At 46.6% G+C, this 18,616-nt stretch overlaps 1 protein-coding gene across 2 annotated transcripts in view; it reads left to right on the forward strand.

Annotated features, from left to right (window-relative positions):
- The window catches only part of vps13b (vacuolar protein sorting 13 homolog B), a 457,445-nt gene that overhangs the window by 192,923 nt on the left and 245,906 nt on the right, over positions 1–18,616 (forward strand). For both annotated transcript variants that reach the window (XM_083761686.1, XM_083761685.1), the window contains exon 22: positions 7,320–7,450. In XM_083761686.1, the coding sequence (XP_083617812.1) occupies positions 7,320–7,450 (131 nt within the window). The remainder of the gene's footprint in view (positions 1–7,319; positions 7,451–18,616) is intronic.

The following is an 18,616-nucleotide window of genomic DNA, read 5'->3' on the forward strand; positions in this document are numbered from 1 at the left end:
AAGACATTGTTTGACGATGCAGTGTCACTCAGGGTCCTGGGGTTCTCCTGCTTGTCATCTCTGTGATCTCAACTACGTACCCTATGTATAAGATGAAAAAATAATTAGGATGTTATGGATAGAAAGAGAGCATGATAAATATATGCATGTGCATCTATGTGTTTGTGTCTGTATATCAAATGAGAGCTGATGAGGGGACGTCAGGCAGAACTCACATACGTCACACTTTTACCATAATCCTGACCCAAGTAGCTTGATGGAAGTCAGGCAGTTTTCATTGGCCGCCACCCGCTTTGCAAGAGGGGGATAATGTTTTCATTGTGTTATTTATGTAGTTTAATTTTCCTTGCAAAGTCAATAATTTATCAAGGTAATGAAGGCCCAAGCAGGGAAAGAAAAACAATATATGGCAGAAATAATGAGATAGTAGGCCCCCCTGAGGAGGGCGAGTGCGGTCTGCGGGGAGCTTAATTCAGCAGATTAAAATGTCCCTCGCCTCTCACTGACGAGCCCACAAACTGCTCACTGACATGCATGCTGCCTGGTCAATCTGCAGCCAAAAGATCTGTCCCACATCTTGGCCTTGAAGTATTCCTTCTGTGCTCTTATGAATGATGGGTGTGGGGGGGGGGGGGGGGGGGGGGAGATTAGGGGTCTGTGGATGTTGGCTGTGGTTTTTGGGGGGGTTAAGGTAAGAGACGCAGGGAGGGGAGTTGGGGTTGAGATGTGGTTCATCAGGCAGAGAAGGGGATTAGTGAGCGGACTTCATGGGGCAGTTTATATGACAGGGAAACAGGAGTGGATTGGAAATTGGATTGGGTTGATTTCACCAGGGACCTTTCAGAGGGTCCCTGTGTCACTGAGGAAAGACACGTCTTCTCCTTCTTTTTTTTCTCAATGTTTTATCCCACAATTTTGTAACCCATTTCTTTCACCCAGTGTCAATTATCTAATGTAATCCTGGGCGCTACACTTCCTCTGCCAACCTGGGGGGGGACAGCGGACTGACCTCATGCCTCCTTCTATGCATGAGGAGTCCAAGCTGCTTCTTTTTACCTGACAGGGGAGAGTTTCCCCGGCCGGACGTAGCGCGTGGAAGGAACACGTTATTCCGACCAATTCTTTTCCCCTCCATCAGGCGCCCCGGCTGGCCAGGGGGAGGTAGTTTAGAGACCAGGATTACGGCATGTTTTTGTGAGGGTATACCTACCCTAGGGGACACGGGGAGAACATGCAAACTCCACACAGAAAGGCCCTTTCGCCAACCCCGCCTCGGGTATGTGCACCGATGACGCTCGCACGTCTTCTCCTTCTGCTCGTTCTTTACACGTTGTGCTGGCTGGCAGAGGCCTGCAGCCTTTCTCATCTGATCCCTCTCCTCTTCTCTCTTATCCATCCCCTTTCCTCCTCTTCTCTCTCCCTTCTCCTCTCACACTACTACTATTAGAGACTAATCTTTAATGTTAATGTCCTCAACACTACAGCTATATTCTGTTAGAGGGCATCTTGCAACGACAACCTTCAAACCCACAGGTCTCAGAATGAAAGAGCAAAAGACAGACTATATGAAGGATGAGAGAGAGAGACAGAGAGAGAGAGAGAGAGAGTGAAGGACACATACACTAAAACTGTGGTCTGAAAGCAGACAGCCCTCCACAGACAGCCCAGCCGTACCGCCACTTTGCATGGCGGCTTCAATAACGCTGTAACAAATGGAGTCGCATAAATATTTAAATAAACACCGACTTGCATCCAAAACAAATAGGCGGGTGGGTTATTAAAGAGCCTCGGTGCTGCCTCCACACGCAGCTGTAACAGCATATACAACACTTCAAGTCATTGTAAACCACTGGTAATAGGGAACATACCGGAGAGACACAGGGCCTGCATGGGAACACACTGATGGTACTTTTTAGGGTCCAGTTGCTCAACCACTCTGCACGGACAGAGGGACAGTGAGGGCTATTTTACAATAGTTTTTTAGTCTAATGCCTATAGAATCCAATGTCCTAGAGAATACCAATTATTAATACTTTTGAATCAATTTGATAAAATTTAAAATACAGCTATAGACTGCCGGTGCCTCTTGGCCTATTTGTTTGTAACAATAGGTTGGGAATGTATGACCCTTCTGGTTATTACAGTATATCAGAGTACCCGTTGTACCCTTCTGTCTACTGTATGTATTCCTTTTATACCTAAGTATGGAGATCTAAGTGTATACTGTATGTCTGCCTGACTGCATGTGTCCGTTTTATGCCCATACTGTATATGGAGATCTCTGTATTGATCTGGCTTTGGTGGTTCTATCAGCCTGACTTCATGTTTGGGCCATAGATCGGCATATGCTATAGGACGGCTTGGCAGTTCTCGACAACCAGAGTTCCATATGCTATACTGTACTTACAGTACTGTATATGGAAATATTGGTTGGATTGTCGCTTCTGGAAACTGCCTATCTGCCCGACTTGACACCAAGCACTGCACTCCCTGATGCGCGCAGAGTTTGAAGTCGATAGATCTCTGTTCCCAGGATCTAAGAAATATTCCTTCTCTATATGTGATGTGTCGAATCCTGTGTTGTAATTAAAAATTACACTCAATCTGTGTGGGTCCATTTTTGCAGAGTAAAGTGTAAACCAACACTCTGGACTACACTTCAGTAAGTGTGTGAGTTGACTCTGGATAGCTTGCTCATGCACGTGTGTGTGTGTGTGTGTCCGCGCCTGCTAGAATGAACATTTGCACGGAGTGCAATGCACACCCGCCACACACCCTCACACCTTTTACAGCCCTAGTTGATCTGCTACAGTGGTGTTGTGTAGCACATCATGAACCGAAGGCCACACTTGATTCAGCTTCTCTCGCCCAACTCATTGTGCTGCAAAATGACGTTGTGTTTTTCGGTGCTGTGTTTTGATCTGATCACTTGACACATGCTCGCTCTGTGGGCTTCAAAAGGCCCGGGGCTTTCACTGGCTGTGACATGTGACAGTTGGAGCTGTTAAAGAGGATGAATAATCACCATTAGAACACCAGCATGTTTATGGGAAAATGGACTGGCAGCTCTACACTCCAGATGAAGACTGGGACATGGAGGGAGAAAGATAGAGAGGGAGGGGCTGTAGAGGGGGGAAAATAAACCAGCGGACAGGGCTGTGCGGTTAGGGGATGTCCTGTCATTAGCCTAACATATTGGCTTAGCAGAGGTTGAGAACGAGGACATGACTGCGAGGGCACAAGGCAGAGGGAATAACCCGACGCTAAGAGGACTCTGAGGACTTGTTAGTCCTGGGGCGTTTTAAGGGCCTGTCAGGCCATCCCATCACATTCCCTTTTCCATTGGAGTTAGAGCTCTCTTGTTCTCCCATTCTTCATTCTCCATGTCTCTCCGTGTCTCTCACTGCGTGCAGTGCCAAGGCTATAACTGTGGTCCGGCCTCGGTTTGACTCTCGAAGCTACTCATTTAACATGCCCACCTTCCCCTCTCTGCAGAAACACCGGGCCCTCTGCGCTCACCATAACAAGCTATGGCAGTTACATTCCAAGTAATGACCCCAGCATTAATGACCAGAGCCCTGGGATGGTATTACAAAAATAAAAAAATGCGGAGACGCATGCACGCTGCCCCGGTATTGGCACAGCCTGCAGTTAGACGCACTCTAACAGTGATCTGCCCAGCAGACTCACTTCCTGGCCAATGTCCAAAGTCTTGGAAAAGCGATAAAGAAAATGTCTCACTTTCTTGTAGGTTAAGGTTAGGTTTAATATGTTACAGTGAGGACCAGGTTGATCGTTGATGTTTAGCTTTTGCGGAAGAAAATGGCTGCCAGTTACGGTTTTGTTGCTTATTAAAACAAAACGCAGCCCCAGAAAAGTGATGGCCTCCTTCGAGAGCACAGAATAATATTAAGCATTGTGCGGTATTCAAATCATACCCCGTGTGGAGTCTAGAGTAGACATCCAGCAGGTTTTATGGCTGGACATTCAGTGTTGAGTATGTAGTATAAGGTCAGAGTGGAATAAACTAAAATAAATGTTATAGTACTGGCTCTACCATCGCCTCTTCCAGAATCTCTCCATTGGGATGTGAGATTGGGGATTGTGATTCAGACTCTGTGCTAAGTCCTGTGTGTGTGTGTGTGTGTGTGTGTGTGTGTGTGTGTGTGTGTGTGTGTGTGTGTGTGTGTGTGTGTGTGTGTGTGTCTGTGTGTGTGTGTGTGTGTGTGTGCGCGACTGCGACTGCGTGTGTGTGTGTGCGTGCGCGTGAGTCAAACACAATACTGTAGGCATTTTGTGAAATCAGTTACTTCCTTTATAGATTCACACTAACATTCATGCAGCACACACAAAATCATGGCTATTTGCTTTATACACACAGTGATCAGAGGCTTCATTTTGTGTGCATATAATGTACATGTGCAGCACACACACACACACACACACACACACACACACACACACACACACACACACACACACACTCACTCACTGAGTGAAAGGCTTTTCCTTGGAGATCCATGGGTCCACTCCACCCTCACTGGTAATAGTCTCATCATGTGTAATAGATTGCTGTGGTACATTGGCGGGACACGGTGTGAGTGTGTGACCAGAGCTGCTGTTCCAGAGCCCAGCAGGGCGGTCACTGTTTACTTTAGCATTTCATCAAAGATGATTGGTGAGGGTGTGAACGCATCATGATATCATGCTATGTTTTGGGGGTTTGCACATGGCAGGAGACTAGTCTATTTTGGGGGTTCTGTGTGTGTGTGTGTGTGTGCGCGCTCTTGACCGTGCGTGTGTGCTTGCCCGTGCGTGTGTCTGCCTGAATGCGTGTGTGTGTATGTGTGCGCGCGGGCGTGTGCACATGTATGTGAGTGTGTTCGTGCATTTTCCCATTACAGTCGGTCACAGTGGGAAGTGTGACGATGCTGTTTAGTTGGGAGCAGGATTGTTTAAGGGGGGTATATGGTGAATTTAGGGAACTGACGTCAGTTGGGTGGCTGCGGTTTGCCAGGGATTACCATCCCTTTCACACACACACACACACACACACACACACTACTATACATAAATATATGCATGTACGCGTGCACGTATCCACACACACTACATCGCAACACCGCCTTCATGAATAGATATAAACTGTATACACACTCACACACACACACCACAGTGCGCTCCGTCCCTGGGGCAAAGTCTCCCTAGTCTAGACAGCTGGGCCACATGACAAAATGGATTGGCCACAGAGCTCTGTCATGTCTGTGGGACCCCTGCAAAGCAGAACAGGAAATGGCAACGTAATACGTTGTGACAGGGATACTGTAATGCATGCAGAGTCCTCCGGAGCTACAGTAAACGCTATTGACAACACAATGATATCACAGCGGGTCTGCGCAGCACTCTCTCCACATTACTCAATGGAAGATGGTCCGTGAAACACTATCTATACTGTTAAAGTCAATGTCTTCCAGTTACACGAGTGGGGACGTTAAGTAAAAGAGTGAGTCCGCGGTCGTGTATGAGACGAAGGCACGATGCAGAGTCAGAGTGAAAGTGATCGAAGTCCATCTAAAACATATGAACGTAGAAAAGACTATATACTTAAAAAAAGCAAGTATAAGACAATGGATCATGGTTGACTCGGATAAAACAACACAGTCGCAGTTGGAGAATTGGAGAAAGATAGAAGTCAGGAATAGCAGGAAGGGGATTTCCTATATAAGCACATAATATACAGCCTGGGGGGGGGGGGGGGAGGAACGTACAGTGTACAATATGTAATGATGCAGTACTGAATATGGGCATTATGACAGATATCATCTATTTCATATTCCCTGAGTGCCATAGGCATCTGGAGGCTGAGTGTGAGAAAATACTGAGAGAGTCCAGACAGGATGAGCTCGACCCCAGCCTCTCTCTCTCTCTCTCTCTCTCTCACACACACACACACACACACACACCTGTGACCTCACTGTACACCTCCCTCCCGCAGCCCTTAGGCATGTTGCCACGGTGACCACAAACCACAGAATCCACGGTCCACTTCGCGCATCGCCGCGGCAACACTCTCCGGTTGCCATGCCGACCCCTCGGGCTGTTTTAGTGCTATTTTGCAAGCGTGGCGTCTTTGAGGAGGCGCGGCTGGGCTGTGACATCAGCGCTCTTTCATGACAACTGTGGGACAGAGCGGCAGAGAAAGTCAGACCTTTAAATCATGGAATATGTCTTAATGTGTCTTCAGAGAGACGACCCCCCCCTCCCCCCTCTTCACCTCTGACGCTCACAGGGAGCACTGAGGAGACCTGATGGCTTTAACATCCATTATGGTAGGACTCGGACTGACCTGCTCCAATGGGTGTTCTGCCTATACAGCTTTTTCTATCTAACAGAGAGTGAGTGGTGGTGAGTCTGAAGCAGTTCACACTCACCCTCACTCACTTTCTGTTTACATTTGTATCCTCTCTCTCTCACTGTCTCTCTGTCTCTGTCTTTCCCCCTCTCTGTCGTTCTTTCTGTCTTCGCCTCTAGATGACCAGGTGTGTGTCTGTGTCAGCCTTCAGGTTTCAGATGGCTAGTATAAAGGCTAATAGCAGGGCTGTTCCTGTATGATTTGTGTGCTTGACTGTTGCCATGAGTGTCCAAACATCCATATAGTCTGGACCACAGAAAGCTCACCAGGACATGTCATGTCTAGCACTGTGTGCTTGCGTGCTTGCGTGTGTGCGTGTGTGTGTGTGTGTGTGTGTGTGTGTGTGTGTGTGTGTGTGTGTGTGTGTATGTGTATGCGTGTGTGTGTGTGTGTGTGTGTGTGTGTGTGTGCGTGTGCGTGTGCGTGTGCGTGTGCGTGTGCGTGTGTGCGTGTGCGTGTGTGTGTTCTCACAACTCCCTTGGTGGCTCTCCATCCCTCATCCCCTCTAGGAGACATGAAACCTGAGTGTCAGCATTACTTCACCTCAATGAAGTGTCAATTAAACATCATATAACTTGATACTGTGTAACAGTGGAAAAGAGCAGTGGATCACCAAGACCAGGTTAAAGAAGGGACAAATGCAGGGCAGCCCACAAGTTTTTCCACATAAATGACAAAATTGTCATTTCAGCGACATATTCTTGAGTACGTTTGTCATAAAATTCAAGGTTTTCTAAATTTATTTCAGCCTGGGGTGCAAAACGGAGCAAATTCGAATTCATGCATTGCAAAAATGTGCTGTCACCCATTTTACTGTATAATGGTACTCTAAATCTAAAACTCACCATTTTAAAGTCATATAGCAGTCTAATGTCTCTCTCTCTGTGTCTCTGTCTCTTTGTCACAGAATCACGTCCTCTGTCCATTCCCATGAAGGTTTTGCCTAACACATCAGTGGAACCATGGGCCACATCAGAGGAGAGAATGAAGGAGCTGATTGCCCATGCCTGGGATGCCGTCAAACGTCTCACCGTACAGGTACTGTACCACGCCATAATGTGCACCAGTAGCTCCCAGCCTCCCACCCACTTTTACAGTCATGATGGCAGAGTCCCATACAGTACTATACATCCACCTCTGAACCACGTGACGTGCCACATATTTCAATCGCATAATATTTTCTTGTTATTCTAATCTACAATTAGATCATTCAATTATCTGAAACTGAAAACTGAAACTGAGTATAAACTTTATCAACCTATTATTATTAATTCAGCACATCACATTATTTCCGTGGGTTTTAATGACCTGCCATCGCCAGACCCAAGAATGTAAAATTACCTCCTCTTCTCTATCTTGTTCTTTTTCTTTGTCCTCCTTATCCTCTCCTCCATTACATCACCAAACCCTGAGGTTTGTCCTGGCTCAGCCAAGGCCAGCTTACTGTAGCTCTCTCTCTGTGTCTGCGGCCTAGTGGCTTCCAGGGACCTCTGTTAGCTGTTAGCCCATTAGCCTGTTTCACATACAGATGCATACGTAAGCGTCTCCTGTCCTTTTGTGGCCGGCTGACTCTCTGGCTGGCCGGCTGGCTGGCTGACTGTCCCAGTCTAGCTGACTGACTAACTGGGTATTTGACAGCTTCCATTGTGTGGCTGCTTGCTGTGTCTCAAGCACACCAGTCAGATGAGCCACATCACAACCAGACCCATCTGAAGTACATCAGGAAGTGATGACAAGTCTCTAACAGATTTATTCTTGATAAAGGCCGTCTGAGAATGTGTGTGTTTGGGTGCATGTCCATGTGTGCGTTTTCATATTTCTGTGTGCACGCTTCTGCACGTGCAACTACTGTATGTACATAATGTGGGCAAATATGCACAAAAAAGGTGTCATATGAGTACTTGTGTCCCTGTGGTGTACTTGCTGAACTCGTAAATAATGTATTAATTATTCTTATTTTCCCAATTCGTAATTTAGTCGTTATGCAAATTCCCAATTTATCCCTGCGTGTGTAGTCCCCGTCATTCCTAACACCTACGGTTGCGGGAGGGAGTAGACAGACAAGCATGTTCCTCCTCCAATACACACAAAGACAGCAGACGCTTCTCTTCACTAATGCAGAGGTGGAATGCACAGTAATGTGGACATAATGCGGAGGTGGAACGCAGAGTAATGCAGACATAATGCGGAGGTGGAACACAGAGTAATGCAGACATAATGCGGAGGTGGAACTAGCTTACCGACCCTGTTATTGTCCCTGCTGAACAGATGCCCTGATCATCCTGTAGGAGCCGCTAGTACAGCAATAGAGATTGTCCTCTTCACTCTGCTTCTCTCCCGTGAACATGGCCAATTGTGTTCATTGGAATGTCCGACCGAGCCGGGTGCATTGCGGAGGATTTGAACCCCCTAGACTAGAACCATACCCCTGCACAACGATGGACCCGTAATTGCTGCCGCTTCCTCTCAACAAGGTCTCTGAATAAATGAGATCAAGACGACCAGCACAAACTCCCAGCAACCACGGCACTGGCTTTGGGGGACCATGAGTGGTCTTTGCCAGGACCGGCTGAACTGTTCTCATTCCAAAGCTGCAGAAGAGAGGAGAAGGCACGGTGCACAGGGATTGATGTAATGCTCTACAGCCGTGAGCCCCATGTCAGCCCACTGAGTTGTTTACAGTACTTCCACAGAACTTAACTCAAGCCTATAATAGTTTGCTGGGCCCGTCATTGCCTCCACTTCCCTCTGTCCCCTTCAGCTCTGTGACTGGGACCACACCGTGCACTGAGGCAGCAATTAGGAAACATGCCGTCCTGTTGACATGGGAGTGGAAGCGGACCAAACCGACCGAACCGACAGCTGGTACCCCAGGACTTGGAGATCCCCAAACTTAAACCACTCCATTTATTTTAGTGCGGTGTAAACAGAATACCTAATGGCTCACACTTCTGCTGCACATGTGCCCAATTTGGCACGCTTGGTTTCTTTCCGTCGTTTTTCGGTGGAGAGAGGAGTAAGAAAGGGAGGGAGAAAAAAACCCGAAAGATTACAATTTATTGTTGCTGCTGATCCCATTTCGGGCCCGAGGTGGTTGTTTATGGGGAACTTCTGATAGCCTGGGATTATGTAAATGTAATCTATCTCTCTGTGTCCCAGATGCTTTGTCCATACCGTGTCACTGGAGTATGTCATGCTCCTAAGCGGTCCTACCTTTTTTGTATTTACTGTACGTTTCACCTGACAAATATACAGTATAGTCATAGTATACGACTGACTTATGAATCATGGACAATCTCTGGATTTGTATCACATGCTTTCCATCCATTTAAAATATTGCCTTAATATCTTAGGCCACACATAAATGGATCTCACAATTATGGCCCAAACTACCCTCCTTTGCTGCACATTTCATTAGACTATTTTTGAGTGGTGCAACCACTCTAAGGAACAGCAATGTCCGTGTTCACCTATCTATGTGACGTTAATGAGCACCAGTATGACTATTAGTACCAGTAGGGGCGCTGTTGTGCCAGAAACAGAGAGGGAGATAGTGCTGCACTGTTGCCTGCTAATGAGAGAGAGAGATAGAGAGAGAGAGAGAGAGAAAGAAGGGGGGGGGGGAGTTGCACCACTCAGTTCACACGGGTGTGATTTTTAAATGTATCTTGTACAATGTCATACACATCACAAACCAATTTGTAGCTTTGTAATATAAAATTATCCTTTTCATGGTAGTTTGGGTTTGTCTTTCTTTCTGTGACAGACATGGTTAGCACTGATTCCTAGTGATGACCTGTCATATGTGGTTAAAGCAGATTATTTTCTGGAGCCATGAGTATCACACTCTATCTGTGGCTGACTGTCTCAAGCAAACCCAGCAACAGTTTTTTGAGCTTTAGTTATAAGCTCCATGACTTCAGGCTCAGTGCATTTTTATCTCTCTATGTCTGCCTCTCTTTTTCCTGAAGTCCCATTACCTCTGTAGGAAAGATAGGTGATTTTCACCAAGTAATGAAAATGGAAGGGAACATTAATTGCGACCTGTCCAAAACCATTAGAGAGCTTCCTTTATTTTGTTAGAGGAGCCGTCAATGATAAAGACAGATGGATGGCTAATGTCGAAACCAGACAAGCGGGCCGGCTCACACAGAAAGAGGGAGAGAAATGGATCAGTTTACACACTCGGCTGTGAGAATCGCTGCTTGGGGGGACAGGAGGTCCCGCTCTCCGCTTAAACGGTAGTTCACCAGTTCAGAGACTTCTCATGAAAGACAGAGAGACGGACAGACAGCGAGAGCGTGAGGGTCTTGAAAGAGAGACAGGAGTGAGGAAGAAATATAGAGAGAGCAGCAGGAGCCAATGTCTTTCCCACACCATTGCAACAGGCCCGGTGAGGTAATAGCCACATAGCATCCAAGCTGAGGCTCCCAGGCCTGCAGTGATGCAGTCTGCTGGACCATTACAGACACAGCACATATGATCAGCGCTGCGGTCATAGCGGAGGGAAAGCCAGGCAAAGAGGACTGTATGTTTTTCCTAAAGAGACAGCTGGTTCCATGGTCATGCGGGCCTGTAATATTGCGTAGGTGGTGTTATTTTAGTAGTCACTTCAGGTTATGCCTGAAGGGCAAGGGGTGTAATTGTCACCCGGGGCCAGTGTGGCCTGGCATGTCCTGAGATGGCCACTTGCCCTCAACCTTGGAGTTCTGACCTTCATCTTCCCCCTCTCCCCCTGCCTTACTCCCTCTCTTTTCTGTTTGTTGCTCTTTTAATACATCTCACACATCACCAAGTCATTCTCCTCACCCCTTCCACCCCTCCTTCTCTCACCCCTGTTCCTCACCATTCCTCCCCCATCATCCTCCTTTTCATTGTCACCCTTCATCTCTTTATCCCCCTCTTCCTCCTCCTCCTATAAGGACACCCGTGCTCTCTCTCTCTCTGGACACTCTGATAATAATCACAAGTGAACAGGACGCTGATTCTATTTCAGGAATTTTGCAATAATTCCTTGTATTTAACACATGAATGTGTTCAGCGCTGGCAGAGCAGCACGTTGCTACCAAAACTGAAACGGGATCCCCTGAAACAGAGAGCCCGTTGCCATGGAAAAATGAAGTAACGTTGCTCCCCGCAGCTGCCATGCATTAATGAATAGGACATTTTTTTGAGAAGAGAGAGTAAGAGGAGAAAGAGAAGTGGGGAAGGGGGTAGAAAAGGTAAAGACATGGAAAGGAGAGGGGGAAGACGTCGGGGGAGAGAAAGACACAAAAATGGGGAAAGTGTGAAGGGGTGTGTGTCGTGTGTGTGTGTGTGTGTGTGTGTGTGTGTGTGTGTGTGTGTGTGTGTGTGTGTGTGTGTGTGTGTGTGTGTGTGTGTGTGTGTGTGTGTGTGTGTGTGTGGCGCTACGAAGGAGTAGGCCAGATGGTTTCCATGAACAGGCTCTGACCTCCGGCTGGAGCGCCTGCCTAGTGCAGGCCCATTACTTCATCCTTTGCCCCCTCCCTCTATCCTTCTATCTTGCCCCCCCCCCCCCCCCCCCCCCCAAGAAACCCTCCCTATCTTTGTCACATCTTGGAATTGTCACAATTACAACCTCCATTTTGCGCCACTTAAAGCACCGGGTTTCCCTGCGGACCATGACGGTGCAGCCGCAGGTATACTGTATGAATTATCTGCAGTTGTTCCAAATAACCAACCTCACTGTTCCCCTGTCTGCCACAGTCAGAGCACAGTAGAGGTGTCCTCAGAGGTGCCAACACGGCACGTATAACCTGATGGGAAAAGGTGCACCATACAGACCACTATACAGCACACCCTTTTAACACCACGAACGCCCGGGGTATTTAGGACCATTAAATCAGAGCACCCAGTGATTTGCAGCAACGGAGCACATTTAGCGATGCGCCATCCCGAATGTACCTGAACTAGTAGCCAAAACACTCCCGAGGCGATCAACAACAACAGGAGGTATGATTCATTCTAACGCGACTTGCGACGGGACCACGATGGGCCGTCTAAAACATAATCTTTGATTAGAATTGGACGGATTGATTTAGTTCAAGAGTTATTCAAGATTTTTGGTCTCATCCGCTAAAAGGGAGGGGAACATTTTGGATGACGTCCCAACCGGAAATGACATTGAATGTTGCCCAACAGGCGCTCCCAGCCTGTGGAGCGATGCGCTCGGTTTTGATATCAATAAAGTTCCGTCCTTTTATTAATCTCTGTTCTGAGCGTTGAGCGTTACTATTTGATATAGGACGGAGAACTCCGTTTATGCTGCTCAGGGTGTTAATGCAGCCTTCCGAAGGCAGAATCCCCTTTTTGAGGGACGCTAGCCCAACCTATGCCCAGCTTTGAGTGTGCGTGTGTACCCCATAGCGATGATTTGATTGGCCGAGGGCTTAAAAAGTGAGGACAGAAAAGTGAGGACACCAAAAGTGATTCGCCAGGATGTGATGATCTAAGTGTAATTACGAGTGTAATTTTTGTATTATTATTTTTAAGTTGTGGCTCTGTAGGAGGTGAGCTGTCTAAAATGGGTGTGTGTGTGTGTGTGTGTGTGTGTGTGTGCGTGTGCGTGTGCGTGTGCGTGTGCGTGTGCGTGTGTGTGTGTGTGTGTGCGTGCGTGCGTGCGTGCGTGCGTGCGTGCATCTCTCTGTCCTTGTCTAACCTTGTAAGCCGCTGGAAAGATCAGTGCCAAATATGTTGCATGCTGCCAGTAGGTCAACGAAGTACCTCCAATGCATTTGTCTTTTCACAGATGTTTTATATATATTTTTTAAATATTTAACTTTTATTTCATAATGGATGTGAATGCCGGTCGGATCGGGCTGAAACTTTGCCCAAACATGGAGTCATACGTCAAAGATATACGTCATACCTGTAGATGACTGTCAGACTGACCACGTGAAGTCTGAGATCCTCATGGGGGCCATGCTGTTATTAAACCCCATCTTATTGTTGTCATGAGCATTTTTTTAACATTTGTGTGTAGAGGTAAAATATCCCACCCTCCAAAAACATTGAGCTTGCCTCAGAGGACTGGTGGTGTGACGGCACACCTAGTTGGACTGCAGCCCAGGCCTGGCTAGCCAGTGTTTTGGGTCAGGCCGCAGCCAAACTGTGGTTGAACTGAAAGTGTATGTGCTCCAACAGAGCCTAAGTGGCACAAATGGGAAATGACATGATGTGGTGTTTATGTTTAAGAGCACAGAAAAGGAATAGTCTTTTATTATAGCTCGCGGTTCCCGGTCGTCTAATGGAGAGCTAAGTGCAGAATGGCTGTGGTGAAAACACAGAGAGGTTAACATCAAGGGCATAACCCCCACACTGTCCCTCCTGTCTGTCACCCAACATTAGTAAGTCAGATATCCCCTCAATACGCCAGAGGCAAAACAATGGGGACATAACCACATGCACCCTAGCGTCCATATTCTGGAGGCGAACATTCGTCAAATATAGCTGATCTGCAAGCAACAAATTGCAATGCGACACGTTTTGACTCAGCTTTTATATCTGGTATTTTTGGCAAGGATATTTAGTGTAGAGTGAAAACAGGAGGGGGGGTAATATAAGGCCCTGGTCAATGAAGTATAGGGTTTAAGTGGTTAAAGGTGAATAGAAGACAGAAAGGGGCAGCGGTGGCTCAGGGGTAGAGTGGCTGGATGGTAACCGCAAGGTTGCCAGTTCGAACCCGGGCTCCCCCAGATTAAGTGTCGAAGTGTCCTTGAGCAAGACACTGACTGAACCCCTAATTTCTCCTGATGTGCTGGTTGGTGCCTTGCATGGTTTCCGCCACCATTGGTGTACAGAATGTACACTGTATGAATGTGCGTGTGAATGGGTGAATGTAATGCACAATCTATAAGGCGCTATATAAATGCACCATTTACCATTTACAGAAAGAGGGAGATACAGACTGCACATTCTCTGCTGATTACATAGTAACTCTCTGGTGTTGCCTGATCCAAATCAAAACCCAAAAATATAAAAAAAATATAACAGAAAGTGTTATTAGCTGTTTATTGTGATATAGCAACGGAGGATTTGTGCGTGTGCACGCGCGTGTGTGTGTGTGCGTGCGTACATGAGTGGAAGGACGCTTGCGTGTGCGTGCAGCACAGTGTATGTATGTATGTGTGGCCAGAGGCCTGCACAATCTTTTATTTTTTTGCATTTGAATCTGCTGCCGTGGCAACACTCTGACACACTGACCCTATGCTGGGTTGTTGGAGCGGAAAAGTTCTTCAAGAGATTCCCTGGTGTCTAGAACCACTGAGACCCCAGGAGCCTGAGCCTCATTCTTTACACTGGAAAGACTGAAACAATACATGTTTCATGATCCAATAACTAACTTCTGAATTGTCACAGCAGCCACATTTTCAAAATCTGGATGTTCTAACCAGGTGCAATAATGTACCACATTTAACCCTGATCCTCAAAACGTGTCTCGTATGACGTATCTGGAGTTGGACCAGGTTAACAGTTTTGTATCATTCACCATTAGTCTGGGGTGCGAGAATAAAGCCAAGCCAAGCACAGGCCATCAAGCCAAACACAGGTCGTCAAACCATATCTAATCAGGTAATATCAAATTCTGTTAAGGCCCATATTTGGCCACCTTCATCAGTTTACTTTTCCAAGACTGTCCACAATTATCAAAAGGCCTACAGTACGTCTTTTTTGGTGGAGTCCATTGTGGATTGAAAAATAAAACCTAAAATAAAATAAAACTTGCACGCTCTGCTTGCGTAAGTAATAATATATACGATGTATATAGTGCTTTTCTAGGTACCCAAATTCGCTTTGCAGAACAGAAGTAAAAACAATTTTATTAGAAAACTAGTTAAAAGGTTAAAAACTAGAAATCTAAATAAAAAGTGGACAAACAAGAAGGGTGTGTGTGTGTGTGTGTGTGTGTGTGTGTGTGTGTGTGTGGGGGGGGGGGGGGGGGAGGGGGGGGGGTGGTTATGTAGGGAAAGCCAGTGTGAAAAGGTTGGTTTTGAGTGTGCTTTTGGACACTCAAAAGCATACTCATTGATTGATTGATTGATTGATACTGTAGCTTATTCCAAATTTCAGTTTATGCTATAGCTCAGTCCACCCCTAACTGACCATTCCACAACCACACTCTTTTTGTCAGAATATGTCCAATTCAATTAATTTGCTGAATCACAACAAGTTGTCTCAGTATGACAGTTTACATATACAGTAGAGACCCAACGTTTTATGGCCCTGCAAGCATTCGGCGACAGTGGCAAGGAAAAACTCCACTTTAACTGAAAGAAACCTTGAGCAGAACCAGTCTCTATGGTGGACTGCCATCTATCTGCCTTGACCGTGTTGGAGGAAGAGATGGAGAGGGATGGAGACACAAATAACTGTACTATAACAGTAATAAATAATAATTGTAGCTATAATAACAGTCTGCAGTCATATTTTAATCCTCGATCCGTCCAACATACCCTATCCCTGCCCCTCCTATACTGCAGCTCAAATTAGACACTAGCAACAAGCCCAGTAATTTCCCCGGCCTCCCAGGCCTATCCCCACCATGGCATGCAGCTCTCACCTAACCCAGCCCTTTAGCACAGCCACCCCTGTGACCCATCTGTAGTAGCTCCCCGGACTGGGGCTTGTTGATGGGTTAGGGGAGGCAGGGCAGGCCAGCCACACTCCTAAGGCCAGTGTTGGATCAATAAACGCAGCGATCAAAGCCGCAATTAACCCACCGCGCTAACACAAACAGCCGGGGCTAGCAGAAACAAACAAAGCCTTCATGTCACCTAAAGCGTTTATTTTTGCAGATTTCCACCTTGGCCAGGGAGACCTCCAGTGCTTGTCAGCTTCTGTAAGCAGTGTTAGGGGAGAGGAATGCAGGGCCACAGGGATGGCTGGCTGCCTGGCTGTGCTGCTCTGCCAGGCCACTGGCTTATTGCTTGTGGTGGTGGTGTGGGTGAGACCTAGCCTATTTGTTGTCAGAGGGATCACTCTTAAAAGCCTGCCTCATTGACATCCAGGGAAGCAGAGATTCCTGCTGAGGTTGCAGCAGCCGCACCAACGTGTGTATGACTGTGTGCCGCAGTAAGCCTCTGCACGCCGCCACACACACATACACACATTAATCTCCCTGATGTATGGGGAGACATTATTTACACTATTACACCCTCTGTTCCGAACCTGTTTTTCGCACAGAGATGAAAATGCTGGTGGGTTGGGTGTGCAGAGGGACAGGGGTAGGAGGTTAACAGTGGGTGGGGTGTCAGGAGAGGGGGATGAGGTTGGAGGACTTGTTCTATGGACCTTCTGTTCATCCAGACGGCCGTGCAGGAAAGAGAGAGTGTCCCGTCCGGTGCAGGCACAGGAAGATTACATTTGGAGAGGTATCAGGTTTTTAAAAACAAAGGGATGTGTTTTCCGTTCGCTGTGGATCCCTCCAGTGAGATTTCTCTGCTCCAGAGTTGCAAATGTTTTCACCAGGGATGCTGGGAGGGTGTTTCTAATTTCCTCTCCCTATCTCTGGGTGATTTCCTGTGTCTTGTGGCGTGTGTGTGTGTGTGTGTGTGTGTGCGTGTGCGCGTGGCCGCCGGCGGGCACGCATGTGAGCGAATGTGCAAGAGTGATATTGTGTAGAGCGTAGACAGAGAGAGAAGTGTGTGTGTGTATCACTAAGTGTGCATGTGTGAGTGAGTGATAGTTCACGTGTTGTTTGGTCGTTCCATGGAGAAGTGATCCTGGCCTTGCAGGTTCACAGTACTGCACCGAGGCCTGAGCACACGGCTGGGGCCTCCATGAGTTCAAGCCTCCCTGCTGCGATGTGAAAACAACGGGCCAAACAGCGGATATAACCGCAGAGGCAGGAGGCAAAGGTCGGACTGTGTATTTCATTGCCTGGGTCCAGATTAGACAAGAGGGACACAGATTATATTTAAGTGCTGTCATAATGATCTGGTGTTACAGAGGGGTTGTCTGTCAGCTAAGCTGTGAAGAAAGGAAGTGTTAGAATATAAAATAATAGTCCACTCTGCTCACAGTTCTTGGTCAGGATGTCATTACGAGTAATAAACTAAACTATAAACCATACTAAACTGAACAATGCAATACTAACTAAAACTATGTAACATCATTGCTGATGTCATGCAATTCTTTCATCCTATCCTTTTCAGCTTCTATTAATCAAGGTTTTCCTCAGTATACCTATAACTAATAGTAAAACTACATAAAAAGTAGTCCATTTCTAAAACTAAAACAACTTATTCTAACTACCAACTACTACTACTAACTATAACTTAACTGAAATCAAACAGAAAAACAAAATATTAATTTAAACAAAATAAGATTGCAATTTCTTGAAACATTGACATTCAATAAAATGTTAATAAAATAAAATTTCCTTCTTTTTCCCCTTTCCTCCAAATTTACTCATTATTCCAATTCCTGCTTACAGGTCATGTGTAAGGGTGTAGATACACTATGAGGAACTTTACTCCGAACCACGCAATTTGATCATGAGGGTCTTGGATGCATTACTTGTTGGCTTTTAAACTCATTTGTCCAGCTTGCCTGTTCAAAAACCCAGACAATCAAGCAAATAAAGTTGTAAATTCCTCTTCCCAAGCATGAAGTCTTTGTTACCTGTTTCTCTTCAGACTGTGCAGCCTGTATCCTGTCATTATCATAATCAGCAATGGAAACTATATTCTTGTTTAGTCATTTTTGCTGTGATATATCCATCATTCGTCAGGGTAGGCCGGCCGTCCCTGTTCTAACTTACTGGTCTGTCATTTACTGGCGAGGCCGGGAGGATCCTAAGAGCCTCCTGTGGTTATATTGGCCATTTCCACATGGCCCCGGCCTTTAAACCATGGGTCTGTTTGGCCCTCCGCTTCCTCTCTATTAGAACCTGCGCTGCTGGAACCAGATAAACCGCCTTCTCCTTCCACTCCGGGGAGAAACGCTACACAGGACAGATCATGCACTTCCAATGCAACTCAGAGGGGGAGGTTTTTGAGCAAGGGAGATATTATTAAGACTGAAAGATTTGAAACAGGGTCTGCACATGTGGCTGGATCTAGAGCATACTGTCTGATAGAGCGAGGAGCTGATCAGGAATAAAGCTGAGCAGAACTTCTGCTAAAAAGGAGAAAAAAAAGAAATGTGAAAAGAAAAATGAAACAAGCTCCATATTTAGATCTC

This window comes from Protomyctophum parallelum (genome assembly GCF_964188405.1).
Source record: "Protomyctophum parallelum genome assembly, chromosome: 3".
NCBI lineage: Eukaryota > Metazoa > Chordata > Actinopteri > Myctophiformes > Myctophidae > Protomyctophum > Protomyctophum parallelum.